Here is a 21,074-nt window from a genome sequence, read left to right as displayed (position 1 = left end):
ATAGGCAAAGTTTTACAGTCCGGAGTTAACCACAGACCTGGATGGAAGGCAGAAGACAAACCGCTTACCAACCGCAACTCTATACCGGTAAGGTATCACTCCGCCCCTGGTGTCACTGGCACGTTTTGACATAAAGCACCTTGGTACAAACAAACTATTTAAAATACATTTTAACCAATAGGTAAGTGAACACACTGGAGTCCATAATTAGTTAATTGGTAACCACCAACAACAACAATCAACTGTAAAAATGATACATAAAAAAACATATATTGTTTTAAAAATAACATTCAATATATATATAGCTTCATGGTAATCCCTATAATCATCATTCCTATAGGTGACATTAATATACAATGTTATAAAACATAAGTGAAGGTTTGTTTAGAACCAATTCAAATAAAAACATGTAAACCAACTATGTCTTAATGTCCCAACTGGTATCAAATACATGTTTATTTAAAACGGTTTCATCCCACTTCATTGTGTTAAACCTTATAACCCCAATTTATTCATAGTCCACTCACTAACACATACAAAGTTATAGATTAATTTGTAGTGTGTGAATAACAAACCTTATAGAGCTAGTTTCTTATCACTCGCATAAGATATAAAATACATTATTATATGAGCTTCTAGTGGATCAAATTAAATCCAAAATCACGCTCCTAACTTATTTGTGTCAGTGTTGATGGTACCTTTCGTTGGTCTCTCGTTATCGGTTACGGTTTTTTTTGTTTTTTTTAAATCACAAGCTGTAACACTATAGTGATCGTGCTTACAGCCTGTTACGCTTGATGACTAAATAAGGGCTCAGGGGACTACATCAACACGTCACTGGAAGGTGCTATACCCTACTAGTGTTGATAGTGCAGCCAATGATCTGCTTCCATTCTGAGTGACGTGTTAATATAGTCACGCCGACAGCGGATGTAAAAACTCCAATACCAAATAATATGTATACCTATTAAAACCAATACTTTTTATATGTGGTGACTTTTTGTGAAGAATTTGTGTAAATCGTGAATAATGTGCGCAGCTATTAGCGAACTATCAGAAATAAATTACGTTTGTACCTATCTGTTAATGTTCATGTGAACTACAATGAGAGATAATTTAATTAAGCTGCAGTGACTTAGCTACTGTGACCGGACTGAATTAAGTGAAATAAATAACTTGAATGAGTGTTGCTCACTAATATATATATATATATATATATATCTATATATCTCCAAAAGTAGACAATGGCAACAGCACTTTTCTTTAAAACATTTCTTCTTTATTAAAGTAACATTAGGATAAAAACACAGCGACGTTTCGAGCTATATATATATATATAAAGAAAATATTACTATGATCAAATGGAATAAATAATCTATAGTGGTAACAATATCGGAGCTGGATGTTCCTGGTGATAATGAATAAACACCTAGCTGTGATGACAAAACTATAGTGGAAGATAATTGTCCGTAGTGTTGTCAAATATAAATATACTAAAAATGTATATATGTGAGTTGATAATGATTAAACAATGTGGGTATGTCAATAGTGTATATGTTAATATATACTAAGAGATAAAATAATGGGGAAAATATATTATGTGATGTACTAACTAACTAGGTATCTTTACATAATATAAACAATAAATAAAATAATTAAAAAATAATATAGTATTAAAAAGTGGGACCCAATATCTGTGTTATTCCAAACCCTGCCAATTGTCATCCTAATGGGGCACAATCCATAAATCCTTTCTTCTATAAGTTGCTTACCAGAAAACTCTATAGAATATCCCTATATCTAGAATGAATAAGACCCATATTAAAAAATGCCATCAAAAGCCACACCACTGGGGAGACCTTTAAAATTAAAACACATTTAGATTGTAGTGCTGAATATGTAATTTATGTACTCAACATGTGAATGTGGAGTACAATATTTAGGCCGTACATGTAGAAAGGTACGCACAAGATGGAGTAAGCACAACAGAAATCTAAAATTGGCCCATTAACCCCTTAGTGACCAGAACACTTTTCCATTTGTTTAGGACCAGGGCTATTTTTACATTTTTTTTTTATTTTTTTTTTACACTTTTTATAACTATGACCCCCAAAATCTGTTACACATCTACAACCACCAAACAACACCCTTGCTAAATAGTTTCTAAATTTTGTCCTGAGTTTAGAAATACCCAATGTTTACATGTTCTTTGTTTTTTTGCAAGTTATAGGGCAATAAGTACAAATAGCACTTTGCTATTTTAAATTTTATTTTTCAAAATTAGCGATAGTTACATTTGAACACTGATATCTGTCAGGAATCCCTGAATAAGCCTTCACATGTATATATTTTGTTTTTAGTAGACAACCCAAAGTATTGATCTAGGCCCATTTTGGTATATTTAATACCATCATTTCACTGCCAAATGCGATCAAATATAAAAAACCGTTCATTTTTTTTCATAAACTTTCACAAACGTTGAATATCGCTTGAAGAAATTAAAAACTAATATTTTATCACCTCTTTCACTTTACCCTTCCTAGTACTTAGAGTAGGCAAAGAGAATGACTGGGGGGTGGAGCTAAGGGAGGAGCTATATAGACAGCTCTGCTGTGGTACTCTTTGCCACTTCCTGTTAGCAGGAGGATAATATCCCACAAGTAAAGGATGAATCCGTGGACTCGTCGTACCATAGAAGAAATTAATTTATCAGGTAAGCATAAATTTACTTTTCCAAACCCGATAATAAATCTTCCTAGAAACAGACTTACGAGTCTGTAACATAGTATCAACCACTGAGTCAGAGAAACCTCTATGACTAAGCTCTAAGCGTTCAATTTCCATACCTTCAAATTTAGCGATTTGAGATCATGATGGAAAAACGACCCCTGAGACAGAAGAACTGGCCTTAACAGAAGTGGCCAAGGTTGGCAACTGGACATCCGGACAAGATCCACATACCAAAACCTGTGAGGCCATGCCGGTGCTATCAGAAACGCATGCAATAGTTCCATTATGATCTTGGAGATCACCCTTGGAAGGAGAACTAGAGGCAGAAAAATGTAAGCAGGTTGGTAAAATCAAGGAACTGCTAACGCATCCACCATCTCCGCCTGGACAACTGGTGGCTGAGATATTCCGCTTCCCAATTGTCTACACCTGGGATATGTATTGCAGAAATTAGACAGGAATTGGATTCTGCCCAAGACGGTATCCGAGATACTTCTTTCATCGCTAAAGGACTGCAAGTCCCCCCTTGATGATTGACATATGCCACAGTTGTGATATTGTCTGTCTGAAAACTAATGAATAATTCTCTTTTTAATAGCGGCCAAGCCTGAAGAGCCCTGAAAATAGCACAGAGTTCTAAAATATTGATTGGTAACCTCGCCTCTTTGTGCTGTCAGAGACCCCCAACCGGTGAGATTTGCATCTGTTGAAATCACAGTCCAGGCAGGACGAACAAAAGAGGCCCCTTGAATAATCCAATGATGGACTAACCACCAGGACAGAGAGAGTTGAATGTTGGGATTTAAGTATATCATCTGTGATATCCGAGTATAATCCCTGCACCATTGATTCAGCATGCAAAGCTGCAGAGGTCTCATCTAAAAATGTGCAAAGGGGGATCACATCTGATGCCGCAGTCATGAGACCTAAAACTTCCATGCACATAGCCACTGAAGGGAATGATCGAGACTGAAGGTTTCGACAGGCAGAAACCAATTTTATTAGTCTCTTGTCTGTTAAAGTCATGGACACTGAATCCATCTGGAAACCTAAAAAGGTGATCCTTGTCTAAGGAATCAAGGAACTCTTTGGTAAATTGATCCGCCAACCATGTCTTTGAAGAAACAGCACAAGTTAATTCAAGTGAGATTCTGCTAAATTAAAACATTGAGCCAGTACCAAAATATCGTCCAAATAAGGAAACACTGCAATACCCTGCTCTCTGATTACAGATAGAAGGGCACCTGAGAACCTTCGAAAAGATTCTCGGAGCTGTTGCTAGGCCAAATGGAAGAGCAAAAAACTGGTAATGCTTGTCTAGAAAAGAGAATCTCAGAAATCGATAGTGGTCTGGATGAATCGGAATGTGAAGATATGCATCTTGTAAGTCTATCGTGGACATAAAATGACCTTGCTGAACAAAAGGCAGAATAGTCCTTATAGTCACCATCTTGAAAGTTGGGACTCTTACAAAAGGATTTAAAAACTTCAGATCCAGAACTGGTCTGAAGGAATTTTCCTTCTTCGGGACAATGAATAGATTTGAATAAAAACCCAGACCCTGTTCCAGAAATGGAACTGGTACAATCACTCCTGAAAGCTCTAGATCCGAAACACACTTCAGAAAAGCCTGAGCTTTCACAGGATTTTTGGAACGTGAGAGAGAAAAAAAATCTTATCACAGGAGGTCTTATTCTGAAACCTATTCGATACCCCTGGGAGACAATATTCTGAATCCAATTATTCCGAATGGAACCTGCTCAAATGCCTTGAAATAATTTAAATCTGCCCCCCACCAGCATAACTGGATCGAGGGCCGCACCTTCATGCAGTCTTGGGGGCTCGCTTTGTTTTTTTGTAAGGCTTGGATTTATTCCAACTTGAGGATGGCTTCCAATGGGAGCCAGAGTCTTTAGGGGAAGGTATGGTTTTCTGTTCTCTTTTCTGATGAAAGGATCTAAACCGATTAGAAGCTTTAGATTTGCCTTTAGACTTTTTATCTTGAGGCAAAAAAACTCCCTTCCCCCCAGTACTAGTGGAAATAATTGAATCCAACTGGGAACCAAACAAATTATTACCCTGGAATGAAAGAGATAGTAACCTAGATTTAGATACCATGTCAGCATTCCATGATTTATTATTATGATTTTTTATTATTGGTTATTTGTAGAGCACCGACAGATTCCGCAGCGCTAAAATTTGAACCATAAAGCTCTTGTAGCTAAAATAGCCAAAGACATAGATTTAACATTAATCTTGATGTTATCAAAAATAGCATCACCGATAAAATGATTAGCATGTTGAAGCAAACGAACAATGCTGTGCAAATCGGAGTCTTTTTCTTGTTGTGCTAAGCTATCCAACCAAAAAGTTGATGCAGCCGCAACATCAGCCATAGAAATGGCAGGTCTAAGCAAATAAGCTTTCCTTAGATAAGATTCAATCTTCTTATCTAAAGGATCTTTAAAGGAGGTACTATCTTCCATAGGAATAGTAGTACGTTTAGCAAGAGTAGAAATAGCCCCATCAACCTTAGGAACTCTTTCCCAAAACCACTGGCAAAGGATACAACTTTTTAAACCTTAAAGAAGGAACAAAAGAAGTACCAGGCTTAGACCATTCCTTAGAAATCACATCCGAAATGGCATCAGGAACAGGAAAAACCTCAGGAGTAGTCACAGGAGGTTTATAAACCGAATTTAAACGTTTACTGAATTTTTTATCAAGAGGACTAGACTATATCCAAAGTTATTAACACTTCTTTTAACAAAGAACGAATATACTCAATCTTAAAAAGATAAGATGATTTATCAGTATCAATGTCTGAAGTAGGATCTTCTGAGTCAGAGAGATCCTCATCAGAGAAGGATATATCAGTATGTTGTCGGTCATTACAAATTTCATCAGTAATATGAGAAGTTTAAAAAAAATGTTTACGTTTATTTATTTGAAGGCGGTATAGCAGCCATAGCCTTCTGTATCGCATCAGCAATATAATTTTTTATATCAACAGGGATATCATGTACTTTAGATGTTGAAGGAACAATAGATACTGTATTAGCACTAATAGAAACCTTTTCTGCATTCAAAAGCTTATCATGATAACTGTTACATACTACAGTTGGAGATATAATCTCCACTAGCTTACAACAGATACCCTTAGCTTTGGTAGAACCGTGTTCAGGCAGCATGGTTCCTACAGTGACTTCTGAGACAGGATCAGATTGAGACATCTTGTAAAATGTAAAAAAGAAAAATAACATTAACCAAAAATATATTTTTTCCACATATAGCAGTTTCAGGAATGGGAAAAAATGCAAATGCTATAATTGAGAAAAAAGCAAATAGCATAACCCTCTGAGCATATAGGAAGTGGGGTAAAATATAAATAAACATTTTGGTGCCAAGAATGACGCACAACGCAAAAAGAAGTTGAGAAATTTTTTGGCACCAACAAACATCCGGAAATGACGCAACTCGCGTCATAACAAACTCCATTTCACGCCAAACAACCTTGCGTCAACTAAGATGCAGGAAATGACAAACTTGCAACCTGACAGACGCACATTCACGCCCCAAAAAATTCTCGCACCAAGAATGACGCAATTAGCATTATGCGCCTTCGCGAGCCTAATATGCCCGCAAGTTTTCCAAGAAAAAACAAGTCAAATTGGAAAAAAAAAAGACTACTGTATACCCCAGGTAAGACAAACTTCCTAAACATGATTCCCATAACGAAACTGCTGGACTGCAAAGGGAAATACACATAGAACTGACTCATGGCAAATATAAGTAAAATACATATATTTAAAACTTTATATTAATACATAAAGTGCCAAACCATAGCTCAGAGTGTCTTAAAATAATGATACATACTTACCGAAAGACACCCATCCACATATAGCAGATATCCAAACCAGTACTGAAAGCTATCAGCAGAGGTAATGGTATATAAGAGTATCTGAAAATGGAGGTAGGAGATGAATCCCTACGACCGATAACAAAGAACCCTTGAAAAGATTTCCCACGAAGAAAACCATAAAATCAATAGGCGATACTCTCTTCATATCCCTCTGACCAACACTGTACTCTGAGAGGAATTGGGCTTCAGAATGCTTAGAAGCGCTCATCACAGAAGAAATTAGATAACATCTTGCACAAACTTACTTCACCACCTCCATAGGAGGCAAAGTTTGTAAAACTAAATTGTGGGTGTGGTGAGGGGTTTATTTATAGGCATTTTGTGTTTTACGAAAATTTGCCCCTCCTGGTAGGATTGTATATCCCATACGTCACTAGCTCATGGACTCTTGCCAATTACATGAAAGAAATGGTATTACAGGGTACGTTCTTGGCCGTCAACTGACATTTTTTGTAGGACATACCCTGTATGTTCTTGGTCGTTAATGGGGTTAAAACAGTGTCTCAAGACATAGTGCACCACAGCACAAAAAATATAACACATTTTAGATCACTCCACTAGAGTATTCCACGTTCCAATAGGTACACTTGTTTACGCCAGAGGGGAAGATACTGGATATATAGCTCCCAGTCCCTGTTTTCCTCTGGACTAAATAAAGTCCTAGATTTGGCTGCTTTTTGATGAACTAATATGGGGCCACATACACTATATCAAATTACTGTTGGAGGTATCTATATATACTTCTAAGAATATAGCTGTATGAAATTGGTATTATTACCATGGGTGACCAATTTGATCCTTTGTTTATTCTTTGCCATAAAAGCTTGCATAGAGAAGCACCTCTGCTCTTATTGTATTGTCTCTTTGGTGCTCTGCTTCCATCCTTTGCTGATAACTTTAAAGTGTCATTTTTATCCAAGGCCATCAGACACAAGACTGTTGGATCAATGATTAAAAACTCAGGGCATCAAGAGAAATCATGCAAAACTTTTTTGAGTAATGTAGGTGTCTCTCCTTTACATCCAGAACCTGTATACGCAGATAAACCACTTTAAGAGGCCGATTTACCAAATGTCTGTCGGACCTGATCCGAAAGTGCGGATCAGGTCCGACAGACATCGCTGAATGTGGAGAGCAATACGCTCTCCGTATTCAGCATTGCACCAGCAGCTCACAAGAGCTGCTGGTGCAACGCCGCCCCCTGCAGACTCGCGGCCAATGGGCCGCCAGCAGGGAGGTGTCAATCAACCCGATCGTACTTGATCGTGTTAAATTGTGGAGATTCCTGTCCACCTGCTCAGAGCAGGCGGACAGGGTTATGAAGCAGCAGTCTTTAGAAACACGGGCCCTCAAGCTCCGTTCGGAACTTGATAAATGGGCCTCTAAAGCTAAATTTCCCTTTTTTAAATTTGAGTTACCTCGCACTGCTGAAGAGACTTCTTAGATAATCTCACCAGAGTGCGGAGAGCTGTGTAGAAGGCAAAATCCATATTTACAGACCCTGCTTTAGACGGCTTAACTGCTGAGTGGTGCCATTTAAAAAGGTAACTGTTTCTGCACCAGTAGTAAATACTCTTTTGCAAGATTGAAATATCTATATCCTCAACATGATGAATGGTATGCAGTTACATTGGGATTATTTGGATTCTTTTTCTGTATATCCTGTCATCCAATTTCTAAATGATGGATTCATGATGGTCTGTGTAGGTTTAAGTCTCTGCTTTGTCAAACATTTTTGTAGTCGCTTGTTCCCACAAGTATGTCACTTTTTTCAGCCAGTGAAGACACTTGTGCCACAGGATCTTATGGGCTCATTTTACAAGTGCAGTCTGCAATTCTTGGACATCTGACACACATATCCCTTTTGAGAACCTGTACAACTTAGCAAAATAGAATTCGCCCCACACATTTTCTAAGCACTAAAGTATGGGTGCCCCAGCATCTGCAGATTTATGATTTAACGTTTCTTGGACCAATTATTTTAATTGCACTCACCAAGTATCCCTCATTTGTGTGTACTGCATTTTATATAAGAATGGTATGTGGCAGTTAGAGGTAGGCCTTTAGGCTTTGGGTTTCTACCCACTCCTCTTAAAGGGGACAAACTCATTTTTGGTAGGAACTTCTTAAAGAACATATATGGAAGTTTTGATAAGTAGGATTTTATTTTAATTTTTTCAGTGCCAGTTCAGCAGATAATAAACTTCAGATTAATTCCTCAGTTGTCTATTTTGCTGTTATATGGTTAACATGCATTGTGGTATATCACATACAGTATTTACTAGATATGTGGTGCCAGGAAATTTTTGTTTTGGACGCTATTTTCGTTCCGAATATTCAGGGAAATTAGTTTGGCTGCACTATTCGGTATTCGTTTAGTTTAAAACTAATGTAATGTTTCAAAGCTACATGTGAAAAGTTCCCCTGTATCTACAATACTTATTTTAATGTGCTCTGGAGAGCACACTACGGTAAGTGTTAACCACTTAAGAAAACAACAAAAAAACAAATGAATACTAATTATTTATGTCTGTATTCTTTTGTTTTCTTTATTTTTGTTGGTGATTTATTCGTATTTTTTTTTAGTTAAAATGAAAATACACTTATCCAAAAATGAATGCACATCTCTAGTATTTACTAGTATAGAGAAAAAAAAACATAATCTTATTGTTTTGCTTTTCACATTTTTAGGAAAATGATCCTTTATTGGGACAATCTCCTTGGAAAAATAAAATTTCAAGTACAGATGGTGAAACAATTGGTGGTTTTCCTGTTGAATTTCTTGTTCAGGTGGTAAGTATGAAATTCAGCTATATATCATATTAGCAATAAAAATGTTGGATATTTTTAATGAAATAAGTGAGTAAAGCTAAGAAGTTATAAAATACAGGTGGCCCTCGGTTTACGGCGGTTCAATTTGCGTCGTTTCAGAAAAACACCCTTTTTTTTGCTATTGAAAAGCATTGACTGCTATTGAAAGCTGTCCGCTTGTGTTGCAGCAAACACATGCAAAGAAAAGCAAGCCAGACATGATCAATGGATCAGCTTTCAAAGGAACAAGATCTAGCAGCCACTTCCCTTAGCTGCAGACTCGATGCAGAGAACTGTTTGCAGAAAAAGGCAAGTAAAAAACGTTTTTGTTCATTAAACTTAGTGATTAAACACAGGCAGGCTGAAATAATCGGTGTATAACCAGACCTGAGCAATGGAGCCGTTTTTAAAGGAACAAGATCTAGCAGCCACTTCCCTTAGCTGCAGAAAAATGCAAGTAAAAAAACTTTTTCTTCATTAAACCTAGTTTGATGATAGTCTGTTGTGTGATTATTTTGTTTTTGTTCATTAAACTTGGATTGATGATGATACAGTCTGTGTGATAATTTTGTTAGGTGCGGTTTAGCAAATGTTTTTGTTTATTAAACTTAGTTTGATGATGATACAATCTATTTTATTAGGTTAATAATGCTGTTTCGCATTTAAAGTCTTCATTTCAAAGCTTTAAAAATAACGTATTAGAAAAGCTGTGGAAATGAGATTTTTTCTATTGACCTGTTCTCGTGAATCTATATTGTGAATCTATATTTTTTCTTTCATTATGCATTTTCTACTTTTTAAGCTGAGAATCATCTGTTGCAATGGTTCTCGGCATGCAAACAGTCTATGTCAAAAGTTTTTTCTATGTGCAGTCGGTATGAAGTGACTTTGTACCTTATATACCTGATGTCATTATCTAGACTGTTAGAGTATACTTGAATATCTAGTATATCGCGAAATACTTCTGAATGAATATGTATTGGCAAATACTACATAACGACTGTATACTGTTTTTTGTACTGAACATGTTTATTTGTTTGCCTTCTTTGTTATACCATTTCGCTAATAAAGCTTATTTTGAAAAAAAAAAAATAACGTATTAGGTGTTACTTATGTCAATTTTGGGAGGTGCCTGGAACCTAACTCCCTCACTTCCCATTGACTTACATTATAAACTGGGTTTCAATTTACAACGGTTTCGAATTGCAACCATTCCACCTGGAACCTAACCCCGGCGTAAACTGAGGGCTACCTGTATTTTGATTAGATTAAGTCAGTGCTGTTTTTATATCGGATTGTTTTTACTCAAGTTTAATATCCCTTACGGTACCGACAATTTTAAAAGCCGTTATCAAATTCCTTCCCCTCTTGCTGTGTACTTTGCTCATTCTTTAGTGTAAAGCAGTCCTACAACAGAGTTAGACAGCATGGGCCCTTTCAAACTACCTGGCAGTGTGTTTAGCCTAGTCCGGTAGATAATGCATTGTGGTTGGCATTTGAAACACTCATAAGCGTTAAAGGGACATAAAACAGTATGAACTAACATCATTTTTGATATAGATAATGCAGCCAAAGCTTACCTGCAAAACGGTTTCTGTTTTAACCTCCATTAACTCCTTTAAGTCAGGCCTAGTTCTGTTTGGAGCAAGCTCCCTGGGCATTTCCATATATGGAAGATGCTATTCAGGCCATAGCTTCAGCAGAATGGACTCGAGCAAATGCACTGTAGGGGACACAGTCACATGACACCCGACTAAAGCAGTGCACATTATAATGCTAGAGCTTTCACAAAGCATGTGACATTATCCCCATGGAAACAAGCAAGCCTCTTGGCAACAAAAAATAATAGTTCCTGCTGTCCCTCCTCAAACACCCCCCCTTACTTACATAAGTAATTATCCACACATGCACACTTTGTTACATGATACCAAAAGATTTGGAGTAGGACACTGATAAGGGGGGTGGAGCAGGCTATATTTGGCAGCACTATAGTGTACGTAATTTTGCAGATTTTTGGAAATTTTATTAAAATACTTATAAGTTGTTTTTTTTTACACTTTTTTTCACGCCCTGTTTTACCTCAGTTGACCCTTTTATAATATGCACATAACTCAAAATGTTTTATGGCACTTTATTACAACTTCCTATTTAAATGAGATTTAGTGCTCTGCATCTGTTATATTTAAAAGCAACATGTTTTATTATCCTGCAAACTATGCAGAACAAGGAATTTATATAATTCATCTCTTAAATATGTTTTTTGATGTGAAGACTAGGTTATCAAAGATCCTTATGATCAAGAAGGAACACATCAAGCAGTTAAGAGACATGAATACTGAAGCAGAAAAACTGGTAAGCCTTTTCAACTTCTTTATTTTTTTAATGAATTTGATAATTTAATTATTGTACTAGTGCCTGTGTATGTGGTTAAGCTATTCAAACCTACTGTGTGCATTTTAATACAAAACACAAGCTAAAAGTTCAATAAGAAAAACATAATTTCTCCTACATTGGTGTATCCGGTCCACGGCTTCATCCTTACTTGTGGGATATTCTCAATCCCTACAGGAAGTGGCAAAGAGAGCACACAGCAGAACTGTCCATATAGCTCCCCTCAGGCTCCGCCCCCCCAGTCATTCTCTTTGCTGCTCTAACTAGTAGCATCTCCACGGGGGTGGTAAAGAGTATGTGGTGTTAGTTGTAGTTTTTTATTTCTTCTATCAAGAGTTTATTTTAAAATAGTGCCGGCTTGTACTATTTACTCTGCAGCAGAAAGTGATGAAGATTTCTGCTAAGAGGAATATGATTTTAGCACCAGTAACTAAAATCCATTGCTGTTCCCACGCAGGACTGTTGAAACCAGAGAACATCAGTTGGGGGGAACAGTTTGCAGGCTTAACTGCTTCAGGTATGATCAGTCATTTTTCTAACAAGACCATGTAATGCTAGAAGACTGTCAGAAATTCCCTCTGGGATAGGTATGCCATTTTTCTTAGACTCTCTATAAAATATGATGGCTTATATTAAGGGCTCTATGCTGGTTGACACTATTGTGGGCTTAAAAATCGATTGCTTTTGAGCATGTTTTTCACTATAATTAAGGTGTTTTTTCAAACTTTAAAACACTTTTGGGGTTTAATTTGCGCCTGGCACTTATTTGGACACCTAATCTAGTCAGAAAGGCCCCTCCACTCTGGAATGAAGAGGGAGGAGGCCACATTTTCGCGCCTCAATTGCGCAGTTGTTTTGCCTAGGCAGTTCATGCAGCTTCACGTGGGGAGTACAGAAGCATCAGAAAAGGCTACAGAAAGGCTTATTTCCTACTAAAATAATCCCTAAGGAAGGTAAAGGCCACAGTGAGAAGCTGTGGCATAGCACTGTAGTGTGTTAACCGGTTAATAACTGTTATTAGCTCCGGTTTGGGCATTAAGGGGTTAATTGGTCTGAAAATTTGTGTGCAATCTTTTCAAAGCATTAAAACACTGTGGTGAAAATTTCATTAAAATCGGATGTTTATTTGATGGTTTTTTGATGTTTCAGTAATAAAGTGTGCACTTTTATTATTTAAAGAGACAGTAACGTTTTTGTCAAAAATTATTTTTATTGCATTGAAGTTCTGTTTAAGTCTGTCAAACATGTCTGAACCTTCAGATAGCTTATGTTCTGTATGTTCAAAGGCCAAGGTGGTTCCCCCATTAAATTTGTGTGAAGTGTGCCATAGCGTCCAAACAGCTTAAGGACCGCACAATCACACTTAAAGATATAGCCCAAGATGATTCTTTAGCTGAAGGTAGTGAAGATAGCTCGCTATCCTCTCCTTCTGTGTCAACACCAGCTATGCCCGCGCAAGCGATGCCCAGTACATCTAGCGCACCAATTACGATTACTATGCAACAGTTAGTGGCAGTAATGGATAATTCTCTCTCAGCATTTTTATCCAAACTGCCAGCTTTTCCTAGGAAGCGTGACTGCTCAGTTTTAAACACAGAAAATGAGCAAGCAGACGCAGAGGATAATTTATCTGTAGTGCCCTCACATCAATCTGACTTGGCGGTGAGGGAGGGCCTGTCTGAGGGAGAAATTTCTGACACAGGAAAAGTTTCTCAGCAGGCAGAGCCTGATACCATAGCATTTAAATTTAAGCTAGAACACCTCTGCGCCCTACTTAAGGAGGTCCTAACTACACGTGATAATTGTGATCCTTTGGTGATCCCAGAAAAATTGTGTAAAATAGAAAAATTCTTAGAGGTCCCAGTACACACTGATGCGTTTCCGATACCTAAGAGGGTGGCGGATATCGTGACTAAGGAGTGGGAGAAGCCAGGTGTACCTTTTTGTTCCCCTCCTATATTTAAGAAAATGTTCCCAATCATTGACCCTAGAAGGGACGCGTGGCAGACGGTCCCTAAGGTAGAGGGGGCAGTTTCAACGCTAGCTAAGCGCACAACTATACCAATAGAAGACAGTTGCGCTTTCAAAGATCCGATGGATAAAAAATTAGAAGGTTTACTTAAGAAATTTTTTGTTCAACAAGGTTTTCTTCTTCAACCAATTTCTTGCATTATTCCTGTAACCACTGCAGCTGCTTTTTGGTTTGAGGAATTAGAAAACTCGCTCCAGAAGGAGACTTCTTATGATGAAGTTGGCTAATTCTTTCATTACAGATGGCGCTTTTCAACTATCTAAATTAGCGGCGAAAAATTCTGGTTTCGCAATAGTGGCGCGTAGAGCGCTTTGGCTAAAATCGTGGTCGGCGGATGTGTGGTCCAAAACAAAATTGCTTAATATTCCTTTCAAGGGTAAGACCCTATTCGGGTCAGAGTTGAAAGAAATTATTTCAGATATCACTGGGGGAAAGGGCCATGCCCTCCCACAGGATAGACCTTTCAAAGCTAAAAATAAGTCTAATTTTCGTTCCTTTCGCAATTTCAGGAACGGGGACCGGTTTCTACTTCTACAGCCACTAGGCAAGAGGGTAACGCACCCCAGCCCAAACCAGCATGGAAACCATTGCAAGGCTGGAACAAGGGTAAACAGGCCAAAAAGCCTGCTGCTGCTACCAAGACAGCATGAAGGGGAAGCCCCCGATCCGGGACCGGATCTAGTAGGGGGCAGACTTTCTCTCTTTGCTCAGGCCTGGGCAAGAGATGTTCTGGACCCCTGGGCACTAGAAATTGTCTCTCAGGGGTATCTTCTAGAATTCAAGGACCTTCCTCCAAGGGGAAGGTTCCACATGTCTCGCTTATCTTTAGACCAGATAAAGAGACAGGCATTCTTACGTTGCGTAGAAGACCTTCTAAAAATGGGAGTGATACACCCAGTTCCAACAGCAGAACTAGGACTGGGTTTTTACTCAAACCTGTTTGTAGTTCCCAAAAAGGAAGGAACTTTCAGGCCAATCCTGGATTTAAAAATCCTAAACAAATTCCTCAGAGTTCCATCATTCAAAATGGAAACCCATTGGGACAATTTTACCAATGATCCAGGAGGGTCAATATATGACTACCGTGGACTTAAAGGATGCGTACCTGCATATTCCTATCCACAAAGATCACCATCAGTTCCTGAGGTTTGCCTTTCTAGACAAGCATTACCAGTTCGTGGCTCTTCCCTTCGGATTGGCCACTGCTCCCAGAATTTTCACAAAGGTGCTAGGGTCCCTTCTAGCGGTGCTAAGGCCAAGGGGCATTGCAGTAGCACCTTACCTAGACGACATTTTAATACAAGCGTCGTCCTTTCACAAAGCAAAGGCTCATACAGACATTGTGCTAGCCTTTCTAAGGTCTCACGGGTGGAAGGTGAACATAGAAAAAAGTTCTCTGTCCCCGTTCACAAGGGTTCCCTTCCTGGGAACAATAATAGACTCAGTAGAAATGAAGATCTTTCTGACAGAGGTCAGGAAGTTAAAACTTCTGAACACTTGTCGAGCTCTTCAATCCATTCCTCAACCCTCCATAGCTCAGTGCATGGAGGTAATAGGACTTATGGTTGCAGCAATGGACGTGATTCCATTTGCTCGAATTCATTTAAGACCATTGCAACTGTGCATGCTCAAACAGTGGAATGGGGATTATGCAGATTTGTCTCCCCAGATTCAAATGGACCAGAAAACCAGAGACTCACTCCTCTGGTGGTTGTCTCTGGATCACCTGTCTCAGGGAATGAGTTTCCACAGACCGGAGTGGATCATTGTCACGACCGACGCCAGCCTCCTAGGCTGGGGCGCAGTCTGGGAGTCCCTGAAGGCTCAGGGTCTATGGTCTCGGGAAGAATCTCTTCTTCCGATAAACATTTTGGAATTGAGAGCGATATTCAGTGCGCTCCAGGCATGGCCTCAACTAGCGGAGGCCAAATTCATCAGATTTCAGTCGGACAACATGACGACTGTAGCGGACATCAATCATCAGGGGGGAACAAAGAGTTCCCTGGCGATGAGGGGGGTATCCAAAATCATCAAATGGGCAGAGGATCACTCCTGTCATCTATCAGCAATTCACATCCCAGGAGTGGACAACTGGGAAGCGGATTATCTGAGTCGTCAGACTTTCCATCCGGGGGAGTGGGAACTTTACGCGGAGGTTTTTGCCCAGTTAACTCAACTATGTGGCATTCCAGATCTGGATCTGATGGCGTCACGTCAGAACTCCAAAGTTCCACGTTACGGGTCCAGGTCCAGGGATCCCAAGGCGACATTGGTAGATGCCTTAGTAGCGCCTTGGTCGTTCAATCTAGCTTATGTCTTTCCACCGTTTCCCCTTCTCCCCCGGCTAGTAGCCAGGATCAAACAGGAGAAGGCTTCGGTAATTCTGATAGCTCCTGCGTGGCCACGCAGGACTTGGTATGCAGACCTGGTGAATATGTCATCGGTTCCACCATGGAAGCTACCTTTTGAGGCAGGACCTTCAAGGTCCATTCGAACATCCAAACCTAGTTTCTCTGCAACTGACTGCTTGGAGATTGAACGCTTGATTCTAGCTAAGCGTGGGTTTTCGGAATCAGTTATAGATACCCTGATCCAGGCTAGAAAGCCTGTCGCCAGGAAAATTTACCATAAGATATGGCGGAAATATCTTTGTTGGTGCGAATCCAAGGGTTACTCATGGAGTAAGATTAGGATTCCAAGGATTCTATCTTTTCTCCAAGAAGGATTGGAAAAAGGTTTGTCAGCTAGTTCCTTAAAAGGACAGATATCTGCTCTGTCTGTTTTGTTACACAAGCGTCTGGCAGCAATGCCAGATGTTCAGGCGTTTGTACAGGCTTTAGTCAGAATCAAGCCTGTCTATAGACCAGTGGCTCCTCCATGGAGTCTAAATTTAGTTCTTTCAGTTCTTCAAGGGGTTCCGTTTGAACCTCTACATTCCATAGATATCAAGTTACTATCTTGGAAAGTTTTGTTTTTCTTAGCTATTTCTTCTGCTAGAAGAGTTTCTGAATTGTCTGCTTTGCAGTGTAATTCACCTTACCTGGTGTTCCATACAGATAAGGTCGTTTTACGTACCAAACCTGGTTTTCTTCCAAAAGTGGTTTCCAATAAGAATATTAACCAGGAAATAGTTGTTCCTTCTCTGTGTCCTAATCCAGTTTCTAACAAGGAACGTCTGTTGCACAATCTGGATGTGGTTCGTGCTTTAAAGTTCTATCTAAAAGCAACTAAAGACTTCAGACAAACATCGTCCTTGTTTGTCGTCTATTCTGGCAAGAGGAGAGGTAAAAAGGCGACTGCGACCTCTCTGTCCTTCTGGCTGAAAAGCATCATCCGGTTGGCTTATGAGACTGCTGGAAGGCAGCCCCCTGAACGAATTACAGCTCACTCTACTAGAGCTGTGGCTTCCACATGGGCTTTCAAGAATGAGGCTTCTGTTGAACAGATCTGTAAGGCAGCGACTTGGTCTTCACTGCATACATTTGCCAAATTTTACAAATTCAATACTTTTGCTTCTTCGGAGGCTATTTTTGGGAGAAAGGTTTTACAAGCAGTGGTGCCTTCCGTTTAGGTTACCTGACTTGTTCTCTCCCTTCATCCGTGTCCTAAAGCTTTGGTATTGGTTCCCACAAGTAAGGATGAAGCCGTGGACCGGATACACCAATGTAGGAGAAAACAGAATTTATGTTTACCTGATAAATTTCTTTCTCCTACGGTGTATCCGGTCCACGGCCCGCCCTGGCATTTTGGTCAGGTTTAAATGTATTTTTTGTAAACTACAGTCACCACTGCACCCTATGGTTCTCCTTTTTCTCCTAACCGTCGGTCGAATGACTGGGGGGGCGGAGCCTGAGGGGAGCTATATTGACAGCTCTGCTGTGTTGCTCTCTTTGCCACTTCCTGTAGGAATTGAGAATATCCCACAAGTAAGGATGAAGCCGTGGACCAGATACACCGTAGGAGAAAGAAATTTATCAGGTAAACATAAATTCTGTTTTATGCTTACCAGATAATTTAATTTCCTTCTGTATAAGGAGAGTCCACGGCTTCATTCCTTACTTTTGGGAAATACTGAACCTGGCCACCAGGAGGAGGCAAAGACACCCCAGCCAAAGGCTTAAATACCTCTCCCACTTCCCCCATCCCCAAGTCGTTCTGCCAAGGGAACAACGGACAGTAGGAGAAATATCGGTATAAAAAGGTGCCAGAAGAAAAATATAATTTAGGGGGCCGCCCATCAGAGAACACGGGTGTTTATACAGAAGGAAATTAAAGGGACACTGAACCCTATTTTTTTCTTTTGTGATTCATATAGAGCAATCAATTTTAAACAACTTTCTAATTTACACCTATTATCAATTTTTCTTCGTTCTCTTGCTTTCTTTATTTGAAAAAGAAGGCATCTAAGCTAAGGAGCCAGCCAATTTGTTGTTCAGAACCATGGATAACACTTGTTTATTGGTGCTGTCCAATCGGCAAGGACAACCCAGGTTGTTCACCAAAAATGGGCCGGCATCTAAACTTAAATTCTTGCCTTTAAAATAAAGATACCAAAAGAATGAATAAAATTTGTTCATAGGAGTAAATTAGAAAGTTGCTTAAAATTGCATGCTTAAATTATCTGGTAAGCATAATTTGTTTTCCTTCTTAATATAAGGAGAGTCCACGGCTTCATTCCTTACTGTTGGGAAACTTATACCCAAGCTCTAGAGGACACTGAATGATAACGAGCAGGACAAAAAGAGAGGTGGACCCTATTCTGAGGGCACCACAGCCTGCAAAACCTTTCTCCCGAAGGCTGTTTCAGCTGAAGCAAAAACATCAAACTTGTAAAATTTAGAAAAAGTATGTAAGGAGGACCAGTTAGCCGCCTTACAAATCTGCTCCATAGAGGCCTCGTTCTTAAAGGCCCAAGAGGAAACCACTGCTCTAGTAGAATGAGCCGTAATTCTCTGAGGAAGTTTATGTCCCGCTGTTTTATAAGCTAAGCGGATAACACTCCTTAACCAAAAAGATAAGGAAGTTGAAGAGACCTTCTGACCCTTTCCCTTCCCAGAATAGGCAACAACCAAGGAAGAAGTTTGTCTAAAATCCTTAGTAGCCTGAAGATAGAACTTCAAGGCGCAAACCACGTCTAAGTTATGAAGCAAACGTTCCTTTGAAGAAGGAGGATTGGGACATAAGGAAGGAACCACAATCTCTTGATTGATGTTGCGGTCTGACACGACCTTAGGAAGAAAACCTAACTTAGTGCGTAGGACAGCCTTATCCGAATGGAACACCAGATAAGGAGGCTCACATTGCAAAGCGGCAATCTCAGAAACTCCGCGCGCAGAAGCAATAGCCAGTAGAAAAAGAACCTTCCAGGACAACAACTTAACTTCATGCTTAGGCTCAAACGGAGCCCCTTGCAAAAACTTAACAAGATTCAGACTCTAAGGAGGAGCCTTAGATCTGAACACAGGTCTGATCTTAATCAGAGCCTTGACAAAGGACTGTACATCTGGAAGCTCCGAGAGCCTCTTGTGTAGTAAAACAAACAGGGCCGAAATCTGTCTCCTTAGGGAGCTGTCAGAAAGGCCCTTCTCCAGTCCATCCTGGAGAAACGATAGGATCCTGTCAACCTTAACTTTATGCCAGGAAAATCCACGCTCTTCACACCAGAATTAATAGGTTCTCCACACCTTATGATAGATGGGACGAGTAACCGCCTTACGAGCCTGAATGAGAGTATCAATAACTCTCTCAGAAAAACCTCTCTTGGCTAGGACTAAGTGTTCAATCTCCACGCAGTCAGCCTCAGTGAATCTAGATTTGGGACCTTGTTCCAGCAGATCCCTGCGACAAGGTAACTTCCATGGAGGAGAAGATGACATACCAACCAGATCTGCGAACCACATCCTTCACAGCCACGATGGAGCAATCAGTATCACTGATGCCTGCCCCTGCTTGATGGGGCCACTACACGAGGAAGGAGTGGCAACGGTGGGAAAAGGTAAATTAGATTGAACCTCCAAGGCACCGCTAAAGCATCTATTAGCTTCGCCTGAGGATTCCCTGGACCTTGACCCTTATCTGGGTAGCTTGGTATTGAGATGAGACGTCATGAGATCTATCTCCGGTGTCACCCACCTGTTGCATATCTTCGCAAACACTTCAGGATGTAGAGACCATTCCCCCAGGTGAAAGTATTGTCTGCTGAGAAAATCCACTTCCCAGTTGTCCACACCCGGAATGTGGATCGCTGACAGTAAACAGTTGTGGGCCTCCGCCCACTCCAGAATACAAGATACTTCCCTCATTGCTAGGGAGCTCCTCGTTCGCCCCTGATGGTTAATGTAAGCCATCAAGGTTATTTTGTCTGATTGGAATCTCATAAACTGGGACGAACCCAGAAAGGGCCAAGCCTTCAGAGCATTGAAGATTGCCCGAAGTTTACAGAATGTTGATCGGGAGGGAGCGTTCCTTCTGAGACCACAGGCCCTGTGCCTTCTTGGCACTCCAAACAGCTCCCCATCCTGATAGACTTGCGTCCGTAGTTACAATCTCCCAGGATGGTTTTAGAAAGGATGTCCCTCGGGACAGATGATCTGGATAGATAGCCACCAAGAGAGCAATTCTCTTGACCGGTTGTCCAGTTAAATCTGTTGAGACTGATCCGAATGATCGCTGTTCCACTGCCTCAGCATGGACAGTTGCAACGGTCTGAGATGGAACCATGAGACCAATTTCCTCCATACACTGACCCACAGATGACCTTAAGGAGGTCTGGAGGGCAAGACATGCCGAAGCTAGCTTGCAATGTCTCTGGTCTGTTAGGAATATCCTCATGGATATGGAGTCTCTTACAGTACCCAGGAATTCTACCCTGGTGCTTGGAATAAGAGAACTCTTTTCTAAGTTTATCTTCCATCCATGAGATTGAAGAAGAGAGAGAAGAGATACCGAATGGTCCTCCGCCAGACAAAAAGACGGAGCTTGTACCAGAATATCATCCAAGTAGGTTGTTACTGCTATACCCCGAGTTTTGGCAATGGCTAGAAGACCCCCTAGAACCTTCGTAAAAATACTTGGAGCAGTAGCTAGATCAAACGGAAATGCAATGAACCGGAGGTGCTGGTCCAGGAACGCAAACCTTAGCAACTGGAAGTGATCCTTGTGGATTGGAACGTAAAGGTAAGCATGCCT

At 40.1% G+C, this 21,074-nt stretch overlaps 1 protein-coding gene across 1 annotated transcript in view; it reads left to right on the top strand.

Moving 5' to 3' along the window:
* Positions 1 to 21,074, top strand: part of LIN9 (lin-9 DREAM MuvB core complex component) — a 257,886-nt gene that overhangs the window by 151,995 nt on the left and 84,817 nt on the right. Inside the window, exons 10-11 of the mRNA XM_053712795.1 lie at positions 9,344 to 9,445; positions 11,735 to 11,815. Of these exons, the coding sequence (XP_053568770.1) occupies positions 9,344 to 9,445; positions 11,735 to 11,815 (183 nt within the window). The remainder of the gene's footprint in view (positions 1 to 9,343; positions 9,446 to 11,734; positions 11,816 to 21,074) is intronic.

Source organism: Bombina bombina, chromosome 4 (genome assembly GCF_027579735.1).
Source record: "Bombina bombina isolate aBomBom1 chromosome 4, aBomBom1.pri, whole genome shotgun sequence".
Classification (NCBI taxonomy): domain Eukaryota; kingdom Metazoa; phylum Chordata; class Amphibia; order Anura; family Bombinatoridae; genus Bombina; species Bombina bombina.
Note: the sequence above shows the minus strand (reverse complement) of the source record. Positions and strands in the feature narration are given on the sequence as shown.